General features: G+C 38.9%; 1 protein-coding gene across 2 annotated transcripts in view; it reads left to right on the forward strand.

Moving 5' to 3' along the window:
* LOC131859613 (UPF0481 protein At3g47200-like) overlaps positions 1-18,129 on the forward strand; it is a 34,006-nt gene extending 15,877 nt beyond the window's left edge. For both annotated transcript variants that reach the window (XM_059213574.1, XM_059213575.1), the window contains exon 2: positions 16,280-18,129. In XM_059213574.1, the coding sequence (XP_059069557.1) occupies positions 16,290-18,005 (1,716 nt within the window). In that variant the 5' untranslated portion in view covers positions 16,280-16,289 and the 3' untranslated portion in view covers positions 18,006-18,129. The remainder of the gene's footprint in view (positions 1-16,279) is intronic.
* The last annotated feature ends 788 nt before the right edge of the window (positions 18,130-18,917 follow it).

The following is an 18,917-nucleotide window of genomic DNA, read 5'->3' on the forward strand; positions in this document are numbered from 1 at the left end:
AACCACTACACTATTTATGCCAACTTTTCAGGGTATTTCGGGGACTCTAAAGGCCTCACAATTAAATTTAAACCTTTCATTGCACCACTCCAAAACTTAAACTTTAATATCTTCAAAGCTAGTTGTGATCTTTTGACGTAACTTTACCGGAATGCTTATCTAGCCAACTAGAAGCTTCGGGGAGAATTTCACACCATTTCGTGCTCAAATGAAAACTTACTATAAATAGTAACCTCATGTGAATGCAAGGTTGAGACACAATTTTACCCAACACTCCCACTTGTCAAACACCTTGCAAAAGCAAAGGGAGTATCAACACAATAAATTAATTGCTAGGTGATGGGATGGGGTTAGGGATAGACTAGCCTAGTCTATGCTCTTGGATCCTTTCCTTGGATCACCAGGTGTTCTCTACACACCCTAGGGTCTCTAGGACTTCCTTTGCTTGAGGAATCCCTTGACCTTGCCCAATTCTACCCACCAATAAATTGCAATGCTTCTCCTAAGGTCTCACCTACTCATGAGACTCAAAACCCCTTATTATGGCTAATAAGGGCTAGGCTTGTTCTACGCCTTCCAAGGTCTTAGCAAGGTTATATCAGGTATAATTCATGGTCTTTCCACCCATTCATGTTCCCCCAAGAGGTTTCAATCCTTCAACCCCTTACCTATTTCACTATTTTGTGTTTTGCCTATAAAATAGGGCTACAAGGATTAGGACCAATTAGGCCTCCTACACGGTCCTTTAGGGCTTCCTCTCACAAACGATGCACAAACTACCCAAACTCCCAAAATGGACTTCCATTCATCTGGCAAGGGCTCAAGGATTTATTTGGTTTTGGGCCTCCAAGTGGTCATATAGTGCCTAGGGCGCATTTTTGGGGTTTTTAAAGGTTTTTGTGAGGGTTTTAAGGTCTGCCAGGGTCACAGTGAGTGTTTTGAGTTTTAGCAACCTTTTTTGGATTGGTGGAGGCTCTTCCTTCACTCCAATGGTGCTTCACACACTCCTCCACACCTCCTCCAAAGGGTGCACTCTCGTCTGACCAACCTTGCTCTCCAAGACCTCTGCAACTTGACCTTTCCTAGCCAGGCATTGTTCAGTCTCGCCTAGGATTGGGTCTTTCAATGGCCTCCCTGCATTTTCAAGGGCCCTACTTGCATTGGACTATAATACAAAGTCTACACTCTCATTCTCCATGGTTTCATGGTGGTTCCACAATGGGGAATGGAGTTATGCATCCATTTACACAAACCAGTCCAAAACTGGATAGTGACAATGCAATTTACAAGCTATTTACAAACACACTCAACCGACAAATAAAAACCTAATCTAGTTGCTCACAATGAAATTATTTACACCATAGAAGATAGTCCACATAGTTTTACATGAAAATCAATCCATTAACTTGCTCGGTAGCTTCATTCAAACTGACTGATAACCAACAAACAGTCACAGTCAAGCTTTTCTTACTTGGGTCATACAATGTCTGACATCCAACCCATTTAATTAGGGTTTTCAATTACTTATACCACATTTGCCTTGGTCGGTGTGCCAAAATTAGGGCTCTCCACTCTCAATAAGGGTCTTTTACCTATTGGGTGGAAAAGTTGCTTGACAACTTTTAAAAGTTGTCATGCAACTTTTGCATCTTTTGAGCAACTTTTCCATTGTTGCTTTTCATGACTCCTAGGCCTATTTTGGGCTATCCTAAGGACATCAACATGCCAATAAGGCCTAACACACATCTAAGGCACACTCAACCTCTCCTGCACAAGAAATCACAACAAAAATACTAAGGACCTAAAACTAGGACCTAGTGAAGAACAAATGAGCTCATGGCCCTTATTACATGTACAATGGCTTCAAAATAAGCATAACACCCACAAAACAAAGAAGGAGGAAGAGCTTGGAAGTGTGCTCCTACACCATACTCCCCCTTTGCACACAACTAAGAAATAGGAGAAGAGATGAGAGCCGGGTCTATGCCAAGATTCTTGAACTTGCTCTCCTCCACCCAAGTAGCCTCAGATATTGGTTGACCTGCCCATTTCACTAAGTGCTCCATGCAGACCTAGTTTCTGGTAGACTTCTTCACTCTTGACTCCAAAATCTCCTCTGCTATAGGCTACTTCACTTGAGGTAAGGCATTCACATCCAAGTCTTGTAGTACCTTGGCTTGGTTCTCAGTCTGCCTTGCTATCTCACCCTTGTACATGATCAGATTGGCAACATTGAAGATTTTTGAAATGGCTAAGTCTGAAGGAAGATCAACCTTATAGGCGTTCTCACCATATTTTGCCAGTATTCTACAAGGTCCTACCCTCTTCATTTGCAATTTGGTAGGCTTACCACTTTGCATCCTAGCTTTGCTCAAATGGACCATCACAAAGTCACCCACCTTGAACTGAACCTCTCTCCTTTTCTCATCCATTTTGGCCTTTAGATTTTGAGTGGATTCAAGGATGGCTTTCTTGACTTGCTCTTGGACTTCCTTGATAGTTTGAGTGAAGTCCTCTTCTTGCCCACTGTTCATCTCCAAGGTACCAAGATCTCTCAACTGACATACTCCTCTTGGATGTCTACCATAGACAACCTCAAAAGGGATTCTACCAGTGGTCCTATTCACACTGTCATTATAGGCATACTCTACTTGAGGAATGACTAGATCCCATGTCTGCCCATACTCCCTAGTTAAACACCTCAACATGTTGCCTAACACCCTATTGATGACTTCAGTTTGACCATCTGTTTGTGGATGGTAAGCTGAGCTAAATGAGAGATTAGTTCCAAGTCTCCTCCATAATGTCTGCCAAAAATGACCCGTGAACTTGCTGTCCCTATCTGAAACAATGCTTAAAGGGATTCCATGAATCCTAACAATCTCCTTAAAGAAAAGATGTGCAACATAGCTAGCATCATGTGTAGTTTTGCATGGAATGAAATGGCTCATCTTGGAAAATCTATCTACTACCACATAGATGATGTCCATACCTATCTTTGTCTTGGGAAGTCCTACTACAAAGTCCATGCTTATACATTCCCAAGGTCTATTAGGGATCGACAATGGCTGATAGAGACCAGCATTGCTTGATCCTCCTTTTTCTCTTTGGCATACACCACATTGCTCTACATATCTTTTCACATCCCTTGGCAACTTTAGCCAATAGTAGTACCTCTGTACTAAATCCAAGGTTTTGTTGACTCCAAAGTGTCCACTTAAACTGCCATTGTGTTTCTCTTGGATGAGGTTTTCCCTCATGGATCCTCTTGGTACACACAACTGATTACCCTTGAACAAGAGACCATTTTGGAGAGTGTAATCTGCATACTCACCATGGAAATGGTTCTCAAACTCCTTGCAAACCTTGTAAGCTAATGAGAAGTCTTTAGCTCCTTCATAGAGGTCCTTGAAATCTTCTATTCCTATGGTCTGCAACTGTAGTTCTTGAACTATCAACAACTTCCTGCTTAATGCATCTGCCACCTTATTAAGTTGCCCCTTCTTATGCTTGATGGTGAAGGTGAAGGATTGGAGGTATTCCATCCATTTCAAATGCCTATTGCTAAGATTCTCTTGAGTTTTAATGTAACTCAATGCTTGGTTGTCTATGAACACCACAAATTCCTTTGGAAGTAGGTAATGTCTCCATTTCTTTAGAGACTGCACTAATGCATACAACTCTAGGTCATAGGCTGAGTACTTCTTCTTTGCTTCATTAAGAATCTCACTGAAAAATGCCATAGGTCTTCCCTCTTGACTCAATACACCACCTACTACAATTCCACTTGCATCACACTCCAATGTGAATAGCTTATCAAAGGTAGGTAGGAGAAGGATAGGTTTTGTGGCTACTTCTTGCTTCAACAATTGAAATGCTTTGTCAGCCTTCTCAATCCATTTAAACTTAGTTTTAAGGCCTCCTTTTATGGTGTCAAGGACTGGTGCACATATGCCACTGAAGTTTCTCACAAACTTCCTATAGAATTATGCTAATCCATGGAAACTCCTAACTTCAGTCCCTGTTCTAGGTGCAAGCCAATTCAAGATTGCCTCCACTTTGCTTGGATCCATCTTCAAGGTTCCTTTAGACACCACAAATCCTAAGTAAACCAACTCTTGCTTCAAGAAGTCACACTTCTCTAGGTTGATGGATAACTTTTCCTCATGCAACCTCTCTACGACTAACCTCAAATTCTCAAGGTGCTCCTCTTTGGTTCTGCTATAGATGAGAATGTCATCTAGGTACACCATCGCAAACCTGCCTGTGAAATATTTTAACACCTCATTCATCAACCTCATGAAGGTGCTTGGGGCATTGGTGAGTCCAAATGGCATCACAAGCCATTCATACAATCCCTTTGTGGTCTTGAAAGCAGTCTTCCACTCATCACCCTCCTTGATTCTAATCTAGTGATAACCACTTTTAAGGTCCAATTTGGTAAAATACATAGCACCTCCTAGATAGTCCATCAAATCCTCTATTTTAGGAATAGGGAACCTATACCTTATGGTGATCCTATTTATTGCCCTTGAGTCAGTGCATAGCCTCGACTTACCTCCCTTCTTTGATGCTAGCACTACCGGGACTGCAAATGGGCTGATGCTCTTCTTAATCAGTCCTTGATCCAACAACTCCTACACTTGCCTTGCTACCTCCTTGTTTTGATCAGGTGTAAGCTTGTATGCAGCTTTGTTAGGTAGGGATGCTCCGAGAACAAAGTCTATTTGATGGCTTATAGACCTTCTAGGTGGGAGTGTTGTAGGTGCTCCATCACTCACTATGTCCTTATACTCTTGCAACATTTGCTTCACCTCCTTGGGTACTTCTGCCTGCAACTTGTCTTCTTCCTCCTTTGGTTTCACAAAGATGGCACACTTCACTATCTCCTCCTCATGTAGCAAGCTTAAGAACTCTTTACCAGTAGCCAATAAGACACTAGGTGTTCTTGAAGTTCCCTCTTCATCCTCTCTCAAGGACTGAATCTTGAAGGTCTTGCTATCCTTCTTGAATGATATGGAGTTCTCCTCTCCATCATAGATCACCTTCCTATCAAATTGCCAGGGTCTTCCTAGCAGCAGACGACAAGCATCCATAGGCAACACAACACAAAGGATCTTATCCTTATATCCTCCAATAGAAAACTCTACCCAAGTCTGTTCATTGACTAGCACACTCTGTCCTTTGTTCAACCAAGTCACCTTGTAAGGGCTACTGTGGGGTATTCTTGTGAGTTTCAACTTCCTAATTGCCTCTTTTGATATGATGTTGTCAGTTGAGCCTGTATCAACTATCACCTTGCACACTTTACCAAGAACTTTGCATCTCACTCTAAACAATGCTCTCCTATGTTTGGGTTCCTCCTTAACCGGCTGTTTGATCAAAATCCTATTGAACATCAAATTTTCTCCAATCTCTGATTCAATCTAGTCCACATCCAGTGTCTTGCTGCTTGAAGAGTCTTCATGAGCATAGGCAACCCTCTTTCCACTGTTTGATGAGGTAGTCTTGTCAGGGCATCTATATGCTGGGTGTCCCAATTGTCCATAATTGTAACACTTCATAGTTGCAAAGTAGGAGTTACCTCTGCCGATACCTCTACCCCTACTTGGACCACCTTGTGCACCTCTTCCTCTAGAATGGTCTCCTCTAAGATTGGTTTCACTGCCATGTTCAGTCAACTTGGCTTCTCCTTGGTTCCTCTGCTCATTTGACTTGCTTTGGTAACCACCTCGGTGGTTCATTTGGTCTCTACCTCTACCTCTACCCCTGTTATTAGAGTCTCCTTTCCTTTTGTTCCTCTCTTCTACCTTGACAGCAAGCTGATGACATTTTTGAATAGTAGTAGGAGTCCATAGGCTTATCTCCTGTTGAATGCTCCACTTTAGGCTGCTTAGATACCTAGCCACCTTAATAGATTCATCTTCTTGGACTTTGGATCTAAGACAAAGTTTTTGAAATTCTTCGGTGTAGGAGGTCACATCAAGGTATTTTTGCTTCAAACCCTATCTCTTCTTATGAAGTTGGACTTCATAGTCCTCTGGTAAGTAGTTCTCTTTGATCTTGCTCACCATGGCCTTCCAATTGGCAATAGGTACCTTCCCCATGCTAACTCTCTCTTCTTGTAGGTACTTCCACCATGTCAAAGTTGCTCCCCTTAATCTGGATTTGGCAACCTTAACCTTTTGAGCCTCTGTCACTCCCTCACACTCAAAGTGGTTTTCCATGCCCTCAATCCATTCCATGATAGTGTCAATGTCCATCCTTCCACTGAAAAGTGGCAATCCTTCAAAAGCTTTGGTGTTCAAAGCCTTGATAGCCTTCACAAATGGTTCTTCATTAAACAAGGGATTTGGTTCATGTATAATGTCATCTATGTCAATGGTTCTCTTGCCTTTATCCTTGGTGTCTTCACCCCAAGGTCCTTGTGTCCTCTGATCCACCACTTCCTGTAGTTTATCCCTTATCTCACTCATAGCTTCTTCAAGGAGTCTATTCTTCTCCTTCTACTCTTCTACCTCTCTTGCTAGCTCTGCATTAGTGACCATTCTGCCCTCCCCTACTGATTCACCAGTATATAGAGACATACACAGTCCAACAAATCTTTAACCTGCTCTGATACCAATCTGATGGGATGGGGTTAGGGATAGACTAGCCTAGTCTATGCTCTTGGATCCTTTCCTTGGATCACTTGGTGTTCTCTACACACCCTAGGGTCTCTAGGACTTCCTTTTCTTGATGAATCCCCTGACCTTGCCCAATTCTACCCACCAATGAATTGCAATGCTTCTCCTAAGGTCTCACCTACTCATGAGACTCAAAACCCCTTATTATGGCTAATAAGGGCTAGGCTTGTTCTACGACTTCCAAGGTCTTGGCAAGGTTATATCAGGTCTAATTCATAGTCTTTCCACCCATTCATGTGCCCCCAAGAGGTTTCAAGCCTTCAACCCCTTACCGATTTCACTATTTTGTGTTTTGCCTACAAAATAGGGCTACAAGGATTAGGACCAATTAGGCCTCCTACCTGGTCCTTTAGGGCTTCCTCTCACAAATGATGCACAAACTACCCAAAATCCCAAAATGGACTGCCATTCATTTGGCAAGGGCTCAAGTATTTCTTTGGTTTTGGGCCTCTAAGTGGTCATACAATGCCTAGGGCGAATTTTGGGGTTTTTAAGGGTTTTTGTGAGGGTTTTAAGGTCTGCCAGGGTCACAGTGAGTGTTTTGAGTTTTAGCCACCTTGTTTGGATTGGTGGAGGCTCCTCCTTCACTCCAATGGTGCTTCACACACTCCTCCACACCTCCTCCAAAGGGTGCACTCTCCTCTGACCAACCTTGTTCTCCAAGACCTCTGCAACTTGACCTTTCCTAGCCGAGCACTGTTCAGTCTCGCCTAGGATTGGGTCTTTTGAAGGCCTCCCTATATTTTTGAGGGCCCTGCTTGCATTGGACTATAATAAAAATTCTACACTCTCATTCCCCATGGTTTCATGGTGGTTCCACAATGGGGAATGGAGTTATGCATCCATTTACACAAACCAGTCCAAAACTGGACAGTGACAATGCAATTTACAAGCTATTTACAAACACACTCAGCTGGCAAATAAAAACCTAATCTAATTTCTCACAATGAAAGTATTTACATCATAGAAGATACTCCACATACTTTTACATGCAAATCAATCCATTAATTTTCTCGGTAGCTTCATTCAAACTGACTGGTAACCAACAAACAGTCACAGTCAAGCTTTTCTTACTTGGGCCGTACAATGTCTGACATCCAACCGATTCAATTAGGGTTTGAAATTACTTATACCACCTTTTCCTTGGTCAGTGTGCCAAAATTAGGGGTCTCCATGCTCAATAAGGGTCTTTTACCTATTGGGTGGAAAAGTTGCTTGACAACTTTTAAAAGTTGTCATGCAACTTTTGCATCTTTTGAGCAACTTTGCCATTGTTGCTTTTCATGACTCCTAGGCCTATTTTGGGCTATCCTAAGGACATCAACATGTCAATAAGGCCTAACACACATCTAAGGCACACTCAACCTCTCCTACACAAGAAATCACAACAAAAATACTAAGGACCTAAAACTAGGACCTAGTGAAGAACAAATGAGCTCATGGCCCTTATTACATGTACAATGGCTTCAAAAGAAGCATAACACCCACAAAGCAAAGGAGGAAGAGCTTGGAAGGGTGCTCCTGCACCACTAGGGGCCATGAGGCCCATAGAATCTGAACACCATTTGAACTTCTTTGCACTCACAACCTTAGTTAAAGCATCTACAATATTCATCAAAGTTTCTACCTTAACCAGCTTCACCCTAGCATATTTGGCCATATCTCTAAGAAAATGATACTGAACATCAATTTTTTTGGTTCGGGCATGAAATGTTGGGTTCTTAGCTAGGTAGATCACACTTTGACTATCACAATAAACTATTATTGTACCTTGTTTTATTCCAATATCTGAACAAAGTCTCTTAAGTCAAATGGCTTATTTACAAGCATGAGTAGATGCCATATACTCTGCTTCTATAGTGGACAAAGAAACCACAACCTATTGCTTACTCATCCAACTGATTGCACCACCAAATAAAGTAAACACATAAGCACTAGTGGATCTTCTACTATCAATATCACTTGCTTAGTCGGAATCCACATAACCATGAATATCAAGGGAAATTGTGTCTCCAACTAAATTACCATGATAACTCAAAGAATACTCTGAGGTACCCTTCAAATATCTAAAGACCCTTTTGACTGCATACCAATGAACTCTATTAGGATTAGACATATATCTGGAAAGACCTCCCACTTCTTGGGAAATGTTTGGTCTAGAACATACCATAGCATACATCAAAATTCCAACTACACTTTGGTAAGGTACTTTAATCATGTCTTCCATCTCTGATGGGGATGTAGGACAATCTAAAGCAGATAATTTTTTTCTAACTAAAAAAGAAACACATAACGGTCTATAATCCTTCATGTTGAACCTCCAAAAAACTTAATTCACATACTTACTTTGGCCTAGCCATAGCTTTTTGTTCACTTTATCTCTTCTAATTTCCATCCCAAGAATGTGCTTTGTAGCACCAAGATCTTTCATTTCAAATTTAGTAGCGAGCTGAGACTTTAGTTCTAAAATCATACCTTTCCCTTTACCAATGAATAACATATAATCAACCTAAAATGCAATGTATAGGAAATGATCACCTTTTGATTTATAATAAACAAAGTGATCTGATTTAGTACACTCAAATCCCAAAATCAACACATATGTATCAAATTTCCGGTAAGAATCTACATCATGTATGAGTGTTATTCATTTCTATTTATTCATATCACATATTTGTTTTCGATGATTTCCAGAGTTGCATTTGATAAGATAAGTTATAAAATCCACAATGTAGGTAATTGATTTGTTTAATAATTATTTTTAAAGAAAAAGATTAAGGAGTTTTGTTTTGTTTTTGGATTAATAAAGTTGTCTAAATAGAAAAATTAGTTACCATTGCTAAATTTGAAGGACATGAATTTCATACATGGCAAATTAAAATAAAATTATCTTTAATTAAAAAATATTTATTGGATATTGTAAGTGGAATTGTGAAAAAGATACAAAATGTAGATGACATAACAAAATGGACAAATAAAGATTATAGGGTTTCTACATTGATTAATCTTGGCTTATCCAGTGCATATTTGTATCACATTGATCTAACAAAGACATCAAAGAAAATATGGGATGGGCTTAGTACTTTGTTTGGTTTATAGGCTTCAAATGCTAAAATGTGCATAAAATAGGTTGTTTCGATTGAAGATAAAAGAGGGAGATAATATTGTTCAACACATAAGTACATTATGTTCTCTCCTTAATTAGCTTGCAATTGTAGACTCTGAAGTCAATGATGATGATACCAAGGCAATCTTACTTGGTAGTATGCCTCAAAATTTTGATTATATTGTTTTCACTTTTAACAAAATTAAATTAAAGTTTGAAAACTATGATTTCTGCTTTGGTTGATGAAGGTTGTAAAGTTAACAATATTTATTTAATTGTTGAGGAAAGTGATTTTCTTGATAAGAAGAAGTCTAAAATCTTAACAAGGAAAGAATTCACATTCTACAATTGTCAGAAAATTGGACATGTGTAGATGAATTGCATTCAGTGAGCCAAAGATCTCATTGACAGAAAATTGAAGAAAAATAAAGCTTGTGTTGTCACTGAAGGTGAAATACAATTTTATGGTGCATACAAATGTTTCATCTAATGATGATGACTCACCTTAGGATACCAAAATTGATTTAATATTTGTGCTTTAGAAAGTAGAAAAGATCCTATCAGAGATTATAGGCAATGGAGGTAGGAGGTTATCTATCATCCCAACCTAGCTTCTCACGTGGGGATGATTCATCGCATGAGAAGAATCCTCTTACATTTGTGTCTCTAAAGAAAAGAGGGGGCTTGGCATAATGTTTGTCCCTTCAACAAGCAAGAGGGGGAAATTTTTCTTGTGGGTTCACCTAAGTATATTCACATGTAATTGGTGATTTTTTGAGCACTTGAGGAGACATTAGACAAACTTGGAGGAGATGTTGACTTGTGGAGGAAAGGTGTCTCAGGTGTAGAAATTTGGTCAGTGATTTGTATAGTACAGGAGGGATTGTTTTCACAACACTTGAGGAGGCTTTACACACACTCAGAGGAGATGTAGATGTTCAAATGAAATATGTCCCAAGTGCAGCACTAGAGGAGGCATTAGACACACTCGGAGGAGATATGGAATTTTGGATGTAATGTGTCTCATTATGCATGAAGGGTGGAAACCTTTTATGTTCTCTCATGTTGTGTAGATACTTTTAGGATCTAAAGTCAACAGATCCACTAATGCAGTTAGTTCAGTGTTTCTTGGGTGAGTGAGGAGGATCAATGAAGTCGCTTCATCAAAGTCTCTAGAAGGGTTGGGTTCAAGGCCCTTGCAATGTTCCAATCTTGTTCAAATTAATGTAATAAGGGGGGAATGTTGGCATTATTACATTAGTTAGTGTCTTTAGTTTTTGTTTAATCTAAAAAATAACCACTTGGTTAGTCTTAGTGATGTAGTTATGTACTAGTTTCAATTTTGTATTGCCTATTTAAAGGCATTCTATTTGAATCAATACAATGAAATATTTTTCATTGCTCTTTTAGCTGCAACTATTATCCAAAGAACATATTTTGGGGTTTCCTTCCTAATTGGTGTTTTTGATTAAGGAAAAAATAGGTTTTGAGGTCCCTAAAACCCTATACAATAGGTTTTGAAGGGACCTGAAACCCTCAGATTTTACTAGGATTTGGAACCCACAATACAACGCTGCCAAAGGATACAAAAAAGGAAAAAAAATACCCAAAACATAGCTAAATAGGCTAATGCTAGCCAAACACCAGTGCAGCCACAAACAGAAAGAGCCAAACAAACACTCAAAAGATATTCAATACAAATCAGGCTAGCACCACAATCAAGGCTACAACATCAAACTATAGCTCATAAAAGAAAAGAACGAGGGTTTAATAGGAACCCTCAACCAACCAGCAGGTATTTTTCGGGCTCCCTTAACCTATAACAAAATCTCCAAGAAGCTAGAAGATAGCCCGAACCTTAACCAAAAACAACCGCACTCTATACTCAACATATAATCAACATAAAATGCAATGTACAGGAAATGATCACCTTTTGATTTATAATAAACAAAGTGATGTGATTTAGTACACTCAAATCCCAAAATCAACACATATGTATCAAATTTCCGGTAAGAATCTAAGTTTTGATCTGTACTTCAAGGTACCTATGCCTCGGATTTGGGGGTCTATCGAGATCGTTTGATATTTTTAAGAAAGGCATCATGGGTTCCCTACGCATTGACTTTATCAAGTTCGCAATGCTGACAAAACCAGTTGGTCATCTTTGACCATTAATATTTCTTCACTCGGGATTCGTGTTGAGAAACGGCTTGTCACAGTTTATGTTTGTATATCATAGTACAGGCTTGTCAGTTTGCAAAGTCCAGAATGGTGTTTTGACCAGTTTGAAAAATACATCTTTCAGATTAAATGAGAAAATATGGCACAGGCGCCTGAATGTCGCGAAACTCGGTGTAACGATTAGAAAATGGTGTCAATGGATTCCAGAGGCATGTTCAAGGTTCCTGAGGTATTTTCAACGGTCAGTTGCATGAAAATGAAAAAAAATTTAGCCGGACCCACTTTTGGGCCTGACCTGACTTGCCATTTCATGTGTCTTTTAAGCAAGGTTTAAATTGTTATTTTAAATCATATGTTATATGATTTAGGTATTAAGGAGTTCAGAAGGAATGAAGAAGACTATATGTTCTCGGATGCCTATCATACCACAGATAAAATGTTAAAACAAATGGTTGATCTTCTATGGGAAAATGGCTCTCCCTATAGTTATCCAATAGTGAGTGGAAAGCAGGCAGTCCACAAGATCATCAGGCAATGATAAAAAGAAGTTAAATGAATACTGCTAGTTGTTCAGTCTATTCTATTCTATCAAAGCAATATTTCTTTCCTTAAGATCTACATATTTCATTAGAGAAGAGCGGAATTCGCTTGAGTACTATAATATGAATTATTTGCATTGATATGTTCAGGCGACTGGTAAGTTGAAAGGAATTAAAATTTTCAAGCAAAATGTATTGCCAGTAAAATGTTGAGAGGTGTTAAGGTTCCAATCTCCACGACCCTTGTTAGCATCTCCCCTGCGTGGCGTTTTGGCAAGCCATTTAAAACCCAAGCATTTTGCAGATGGCATGGAAGGTTTGGAGAAGAAGACATATGAAAACTCCAAATCAAATGCAATTCGCAGGAGTAAAACGTGTTATGGTAAAAACATTTCAAAGGTTTCTGCAATTGCAAGTAGCAGGTGTAAGCCAAATTCCAAAACTCTTCCAATGTCTTCCCCTGCTGTGGCAAATGAAAAGGATTTAGAAACTATTAAAGCAAATACAGTTTGCAAATGCAATTAGCAAATGCCATTCTCCCAGCATCCTCCCTGCGTGGAGTGGAATTTAAAAAAAGCCATATTAAAATTCCAATAAACGGTCTGACAGGTGCAGTGCTAAATTGCTCAACATTGCCAGCAATGTAAGCTAAAAGGCCATTCAAACATTTCGAAAGCAACTGCACTTGGCTGGTATAAACTAAATCACCAACCCTTGCAAGCAATCTGCGCTATAGAAATTCAGAAAATTTCAAATGCAGATTTGCAGCGTGGAAACGAAAGAAGCATTACTTTAAAATAAATGCAAATTGCCAGGTGTATGCCAGATTCTTCCCTTTGCATGGTGGAAGGAGGAAAAAAGTGGTGGCGTGGTTGGAGTGGTGTAAAGTGGGCATCTTAAAACTTCCAAACCAATGCAATTTGCAGGCTTAATGCCCATAGTCCTCCCTGCGTGATGGTTGAAAGGACATTAAATTTCAACGCAAAATGCAAGTGCCAGCATTTTTCCTCCTGCGTGGCATGTAAATGGGCATTAAACTTCAGAAGTTAATGCAATTGGCAAGATTTGAAACCAAATTCCCCCTGCGTGGTGTGAGTCTGGCGTGGTTATGAAGGGGTTTTCAAACTTCAACAAATGTTAATGGCAGATGAAGGTACCAGCTCTTCGTCTTGCGCAATGAAAATGTAATAAGGCATATAAGAAACTTTAAACTACATGCTACTGGCAAAGGCACCATGAAAACTTTCAAAAAATGCAGTCCCAGGCATAAAGCATTAATCTCACATTGGCTGGGCGGGGACAAATTTTAGTATTAAAAGCAAAGGCCCACATCACCATAATGTCAAAGCCTTGGAGGTTTTTGACACAAGCACAAGCTTGACACCCAATGGACCCCACATGTGTGTGTGCATGATTCCCAAGGCAAAAAGGCTAGCTAGTGTCCAGGTGGACCCCACGTGTGCACGGTTCTTGAGACAAATTTTGCAGAGAAATGGCGAGTTAACTGGTGAGCAAGTTCGCAGCAGATCGACGATGCACGCTGTTTCGCGAAGCGAAGGTGCTTGCCAGTCACCCATCGCAAAGCAGCGAAAGGTTAAAGAGCTTGCAATTTGTTAACTGGTGAGCAAGTTCGCAACAGATCGACAATGCACGCTGTTTCGCGAAGCAAAGGTGCTTGCCAGTTACCCATCGCGAAGCAGCGAAAGGTTAAAGAGCTTGCAATTTGAGAAAGATCAAGAGAAATAGCAAGTTAACTAGTGAGTAAGTTCGCAGTAGATCAACGATGTTTGCTATTTCGTGAAGCGAAGGTGCTCGCCAGTTACCCATTGCGAAGCAGCAAAAGGTTAAAGAGCTTGCAAGTTGACAAAGATCGGACGATGCGCGTTGTTTTGCGAAGAAAAGATGCTCGCTAGTTACCCATCGCGAAGCAGCGAAAGATGAGCTCACAAGTCCGAGTGGCAGGTGAGCTGGCGGGTCCCAGTGAGATGGCACTGACGTGGAGTTGACGTGGCCGACAAGTGGCAGTCCAATGGCGGTGACGAGGTGGACAAGTGGCAGATGAGTGAGGTGGCAAAATGTGGACCCCATGAACGAATCGCAGGTCGCCACATGGCAGGACGTAGGTTGCAAAATGGAGAAAAATCAAAGTTAAATGTAAAGTCCAGACTATGGGTGAAAAATCAAAAAATTTAAATGATGGTTCACATGAGTGATTAATTTGCCCAGGGATTATTTTTTTCCCGAAATAACAAGTATCATATACCATCAGAAAGCTTTCGAGACGAGGAATCCATTCATACAGTTTGTTTCAACATATCTCCGATATTTTGAGAACAATTTTGACGGGAGGGAAGAAGGAATATTTTTCAGTTGGGGAAAGAAGGCACTTGGCGGTTTCTGATGCAAACCTAATCTTTTTCCCTCCTCTTTTTATCCTCTTTTCTTCTCATTTGAAGGTATCACAAGAATTTTGTAAGAAAGCTTTGGCAAAATATATTTAGAGTTTTCTGGTTTTTTGGAGATCATTTTGAGTTATGTTGAATTTGATGGAGAATATTAATATACAGACCAGAACATTTTGAGTTTTGATTCATGCTGTCTTCTTGGCTGTGTGATTGGTTACCATTTTGATTAGATGATCTAGGATTGTTTAATTAAATAAGTTGCAAGGCTATCTTACGAAAATGTTTTGGGTTGTTCTCTCAAGGAGGGAAATTAAATACACTTAAATTTTCTCGTTGGTAATGAGTGATTCTGCTTGAATTTGATGGCTGGTGAGAGTTTATATATGTCAAAGATATATAGATTTAGTTAAGCAAAATGTAATGACATGTATGTAAGTTTCCTTTGTCAGTTCTTGTCCAATTTTGAATGACTTTGAGGCCCGGATAAGGCACTGGTATAGCTTGTTGCAGTTCATGACCTTCTTGTTGATCAATAAAAAATGAATACAAGTCTTTCTTTTATGTTCAGTTATGTTCAAAGTGGTAGGGTTTGCAGAGGTTGGCACTGGTTTTCTTTGTAAGTCTTTAATTGCAGCTGTGAAAGAATGATCACAAAGGGTATCCCTGCCTAAGCTAAGTGGAAGCTTAAAGTGTAGAAGATTTCTGTATAAACCTTGTTATATGTTGTCTTTTGTTTATATTTCGTGTTGTTTCTCTCCATAAGCAATAGAGGCTTGAGAATTCTTGCAGAGAGGATAAAGAAATCAGAATTTGAGAACAACACACCAGCCTTGTCAAAACCATCGATAACCCTCAAGCAGCAATGTCAAAATCTTTAAACGGTTTTAAATTACCGAAACGGTTTCGTAACTGCTTGTTGTCTAAACGTGATTATTTTGCAAACAAAACTGTAATTTTTCGTTGTTGATCATTTGCTTAATAAGTTAATTCGTTATACTGATAATTCTCTGTCATTCCCAATACCCATATGGATCAATGTGTGAGTTTTACCTGGATATCAGTCCTAAGATAATTCTTTTCCACACACTTATTATGAGTCCTAAGGTAATAAGATGCCATTGTCCCGGCAATTTTTAGTCTTTTCGAAACCATCATTCCTGGTATGCTGCTTAATTTTATGTAAATTATTTCTTTTCTGTTTAGACTGTTAATTATCATCATTTCTAAGTAAACGTGTGATTGTTTATTTGTTCAATTTTAAATTTCTGGACATTCGCAAAGTTTTTAAACTATACCTTGTTTTTCGAGGATTCCATTTTATTTTTTGTGTAGGTCAAATTGAGTACATTGTTTGATTTTCAGGGACTGTTATATGGAAGGGGAAAGCAACACAGGGGCTGTTAAAATAGATATCCATGAAAATGGTAAAGGTGAATCAAAAAGTACAATCCAAGATGAAGAGAGGGAATGCCCGTTGGAAGGGGACAGTGAAGCCAAAGCAAGGACTGATCATGTTAAAGGTAGCAATTCTTATGTGAATAACGAAGAAAATACAGAGACTGCTCAAATAGACATCAGTGTAGGTAAACAAAATGGAGAGAGGGAATGCCTGTTTGAATGGAAGAGCAAAGGTGAATCATGGATTGATCATGTCAAACATAAGTATGTAGCTAAAGAGGACCGCAGACGAAAATCATCTCCTGATGTGTCTATATATCGTGTGCCTGAATCCATAAAGAAAACCAAACGAGATGCTTATGATCCCCTGGTTGTATTTCTTGGACCTTTTCATCACAATAAACATCAGCAGCTGACTGCAATGGATGAATATAAGCTTCAAGCAGTACACAGAACCATGGAAAGGCTGCATGGTAAGACCATAGAAGATTTAGTCTCAATGGTTCGAGAGCTAGAGGAAAAGATCAGAGATTGCTATGAAGATTCAGCCATTGAATGTGATGGAGATACGCTTGCCTGGATAATGACCATGGATTCATGCTTCCTTCTCGAATTCCTTCGAATGGGCTTACCCAATTCCAGTCTTATTTTCCAGCGCGAACGACGTTGGAACATTAAAAGGCGAGAGATGGAATCAGACATTTTGAAGCTGGAAAATCAGATTCCTTTCATCGTTCTGAGAATGATAGCAGACATGGTCTATGGGTCTGGAGCAGTGAGGGCCTTAGCAGGTCAATTAAGCAGCATCGGCGGGTATTTTCAAGGTTATCCGTTTACATTCGGAGATTACGATGCAGCTCAACTACCCATCCTTATTGAAAGAAACCCATGCCATCTTTTAGATTTGTCAAGACAGGTGATCGCAGATTTCTTTACAAAATCTGTTTCTAATCCCGAGTCTCCTGATTTCTTGTCAATATATGATTCTGGTAGTGAGCCTGCTATACCAGCTAAATGTTGTGCTCGTTTTAGAGGGGCATGTTGGACGGCTGTATCAAGTTGTCTGCCACCATCTCGTGCATCTTCTGAAGTACAATATGCAAGCTTGATACCTTCAGCAGAAAGGTTGCACAGAGCTGGAATTAAATTGGAGGCATCCGTTGAAGGAAATGTCGATTTTAAACGCAGACTTTTCCGAAGCAGTACACTTTCTGTCCCTCAAATCCTTGTTGAGGACGACACGGAAATACTTCTAAGAAACCTGGTGGCTTTTGAAGAGTGTCAAATGCACGACGATTCTCCAATTAAGCGAGTAATTTCTAGCAACATGTGGATAATGGATCAACTAATTAACTCCAAAGAGGATGTTCAGCTGCTCGAGAGAGTTGACATTATCAAAAATTATCTGGGGACTGAAGATGAAGTGGCTAAATTATTCAATAATTTGTGCATCGGAATCACCAGCACTGATGATATTTCGACAAATATTAGCGGACGTTCCAAAGGCTGGGGGGATATTAGAGAACTTTGTAGAGAGAGTGAGGACTTGAGGCAGATGAGTAAAGAGTTCCAAGAGTACCGTTGCCCAAACACGTGGTATATTGTCTCTTTTGTGGTAGCTGGAGTACTATTCGTAATGACCCTTTTGCAAACCATCTATACTATGAAAAGTTATTTTCAATCCCAGTAAGTTTTTCCTTAGTGGATCTGTTGCATCTTAGAGTGGAAGATTCATGTTATTTGTATTAATTGTATAAAGAACTGTTTTTAGTACATTTATTGCATTTTAGAATAGAGGATTCATGTTTACAAGAGATTGTTCTTAGTAGATCTATTGCATTTTAGAGTGGAAGGTTCATGTTATTTGTATTAATTCTACAAATAACTAAATTTGAGACTATCTTAATATTTAGTTGGACATCCACAAATATTATATTACATATTCAACTATACGAATGTGTTTTAAGTTTGGATTGTAAATTTAATTATTCTTAAATTAATTTCTGATTGAATAAATAATATTTTAAAAAGATAAATAGCATTGATATGTTATAGTGTTTATTTTAAAATTTGTTTGTTAATAGATAATTATTATTATGAATGGTATTAGATATGGTTCAAATAAATTTTTATTTAGTCTATTATTTGATAGTTTATTTTTTTGTGTAGGCTTTTTTTTTTTAAACTTTCTTTATGTCATTATTTTAAAAGATTTTTACAATATTTACACATTAATCTTGTCTTTTAACTTTATTCTTTTTAATGGACAAAATCATGTCTTCTATAATCAATGTTGATTTGATAATAAGAATGTGCAAAAAGTTTTCTTTTTATAATCAATGTTGATTTGATAATAAGAATGTGCAAAAAGTTTTCTTTTTTAATTGAAGGTTTACAACAAGTCTTAGCCTCCAAACAATATTATTTTGCATGTTATTGTTGCAAAAAAAAATGTTTTTTATTTCTATGAGAATTTTCCTATCATTTATTATATGGGGAGTGTGCCCTTAGAAGTACACTTACTCTCTTGGGTCAATGATACTCACAAATTCAATGACATTATGTTATCTTAGGTTAGGAATTTTTTCAAGGGATTCTTTTC

This window comes from Cryptomeria japonica, chromosome 10 (genome assembly GCF_030272615.1).
Source record: "Cryptomeria japonica chromosome 10, Sugi_1.0, whole genome shotgun sequence".
Classification (NCBI taxonomy): Eukaryota; Viridiplantae; Streptophyta; class Pinopsida; order Cupressales; family Cupressaceae; genus Cryptomeria; species Cryptomeria japonica.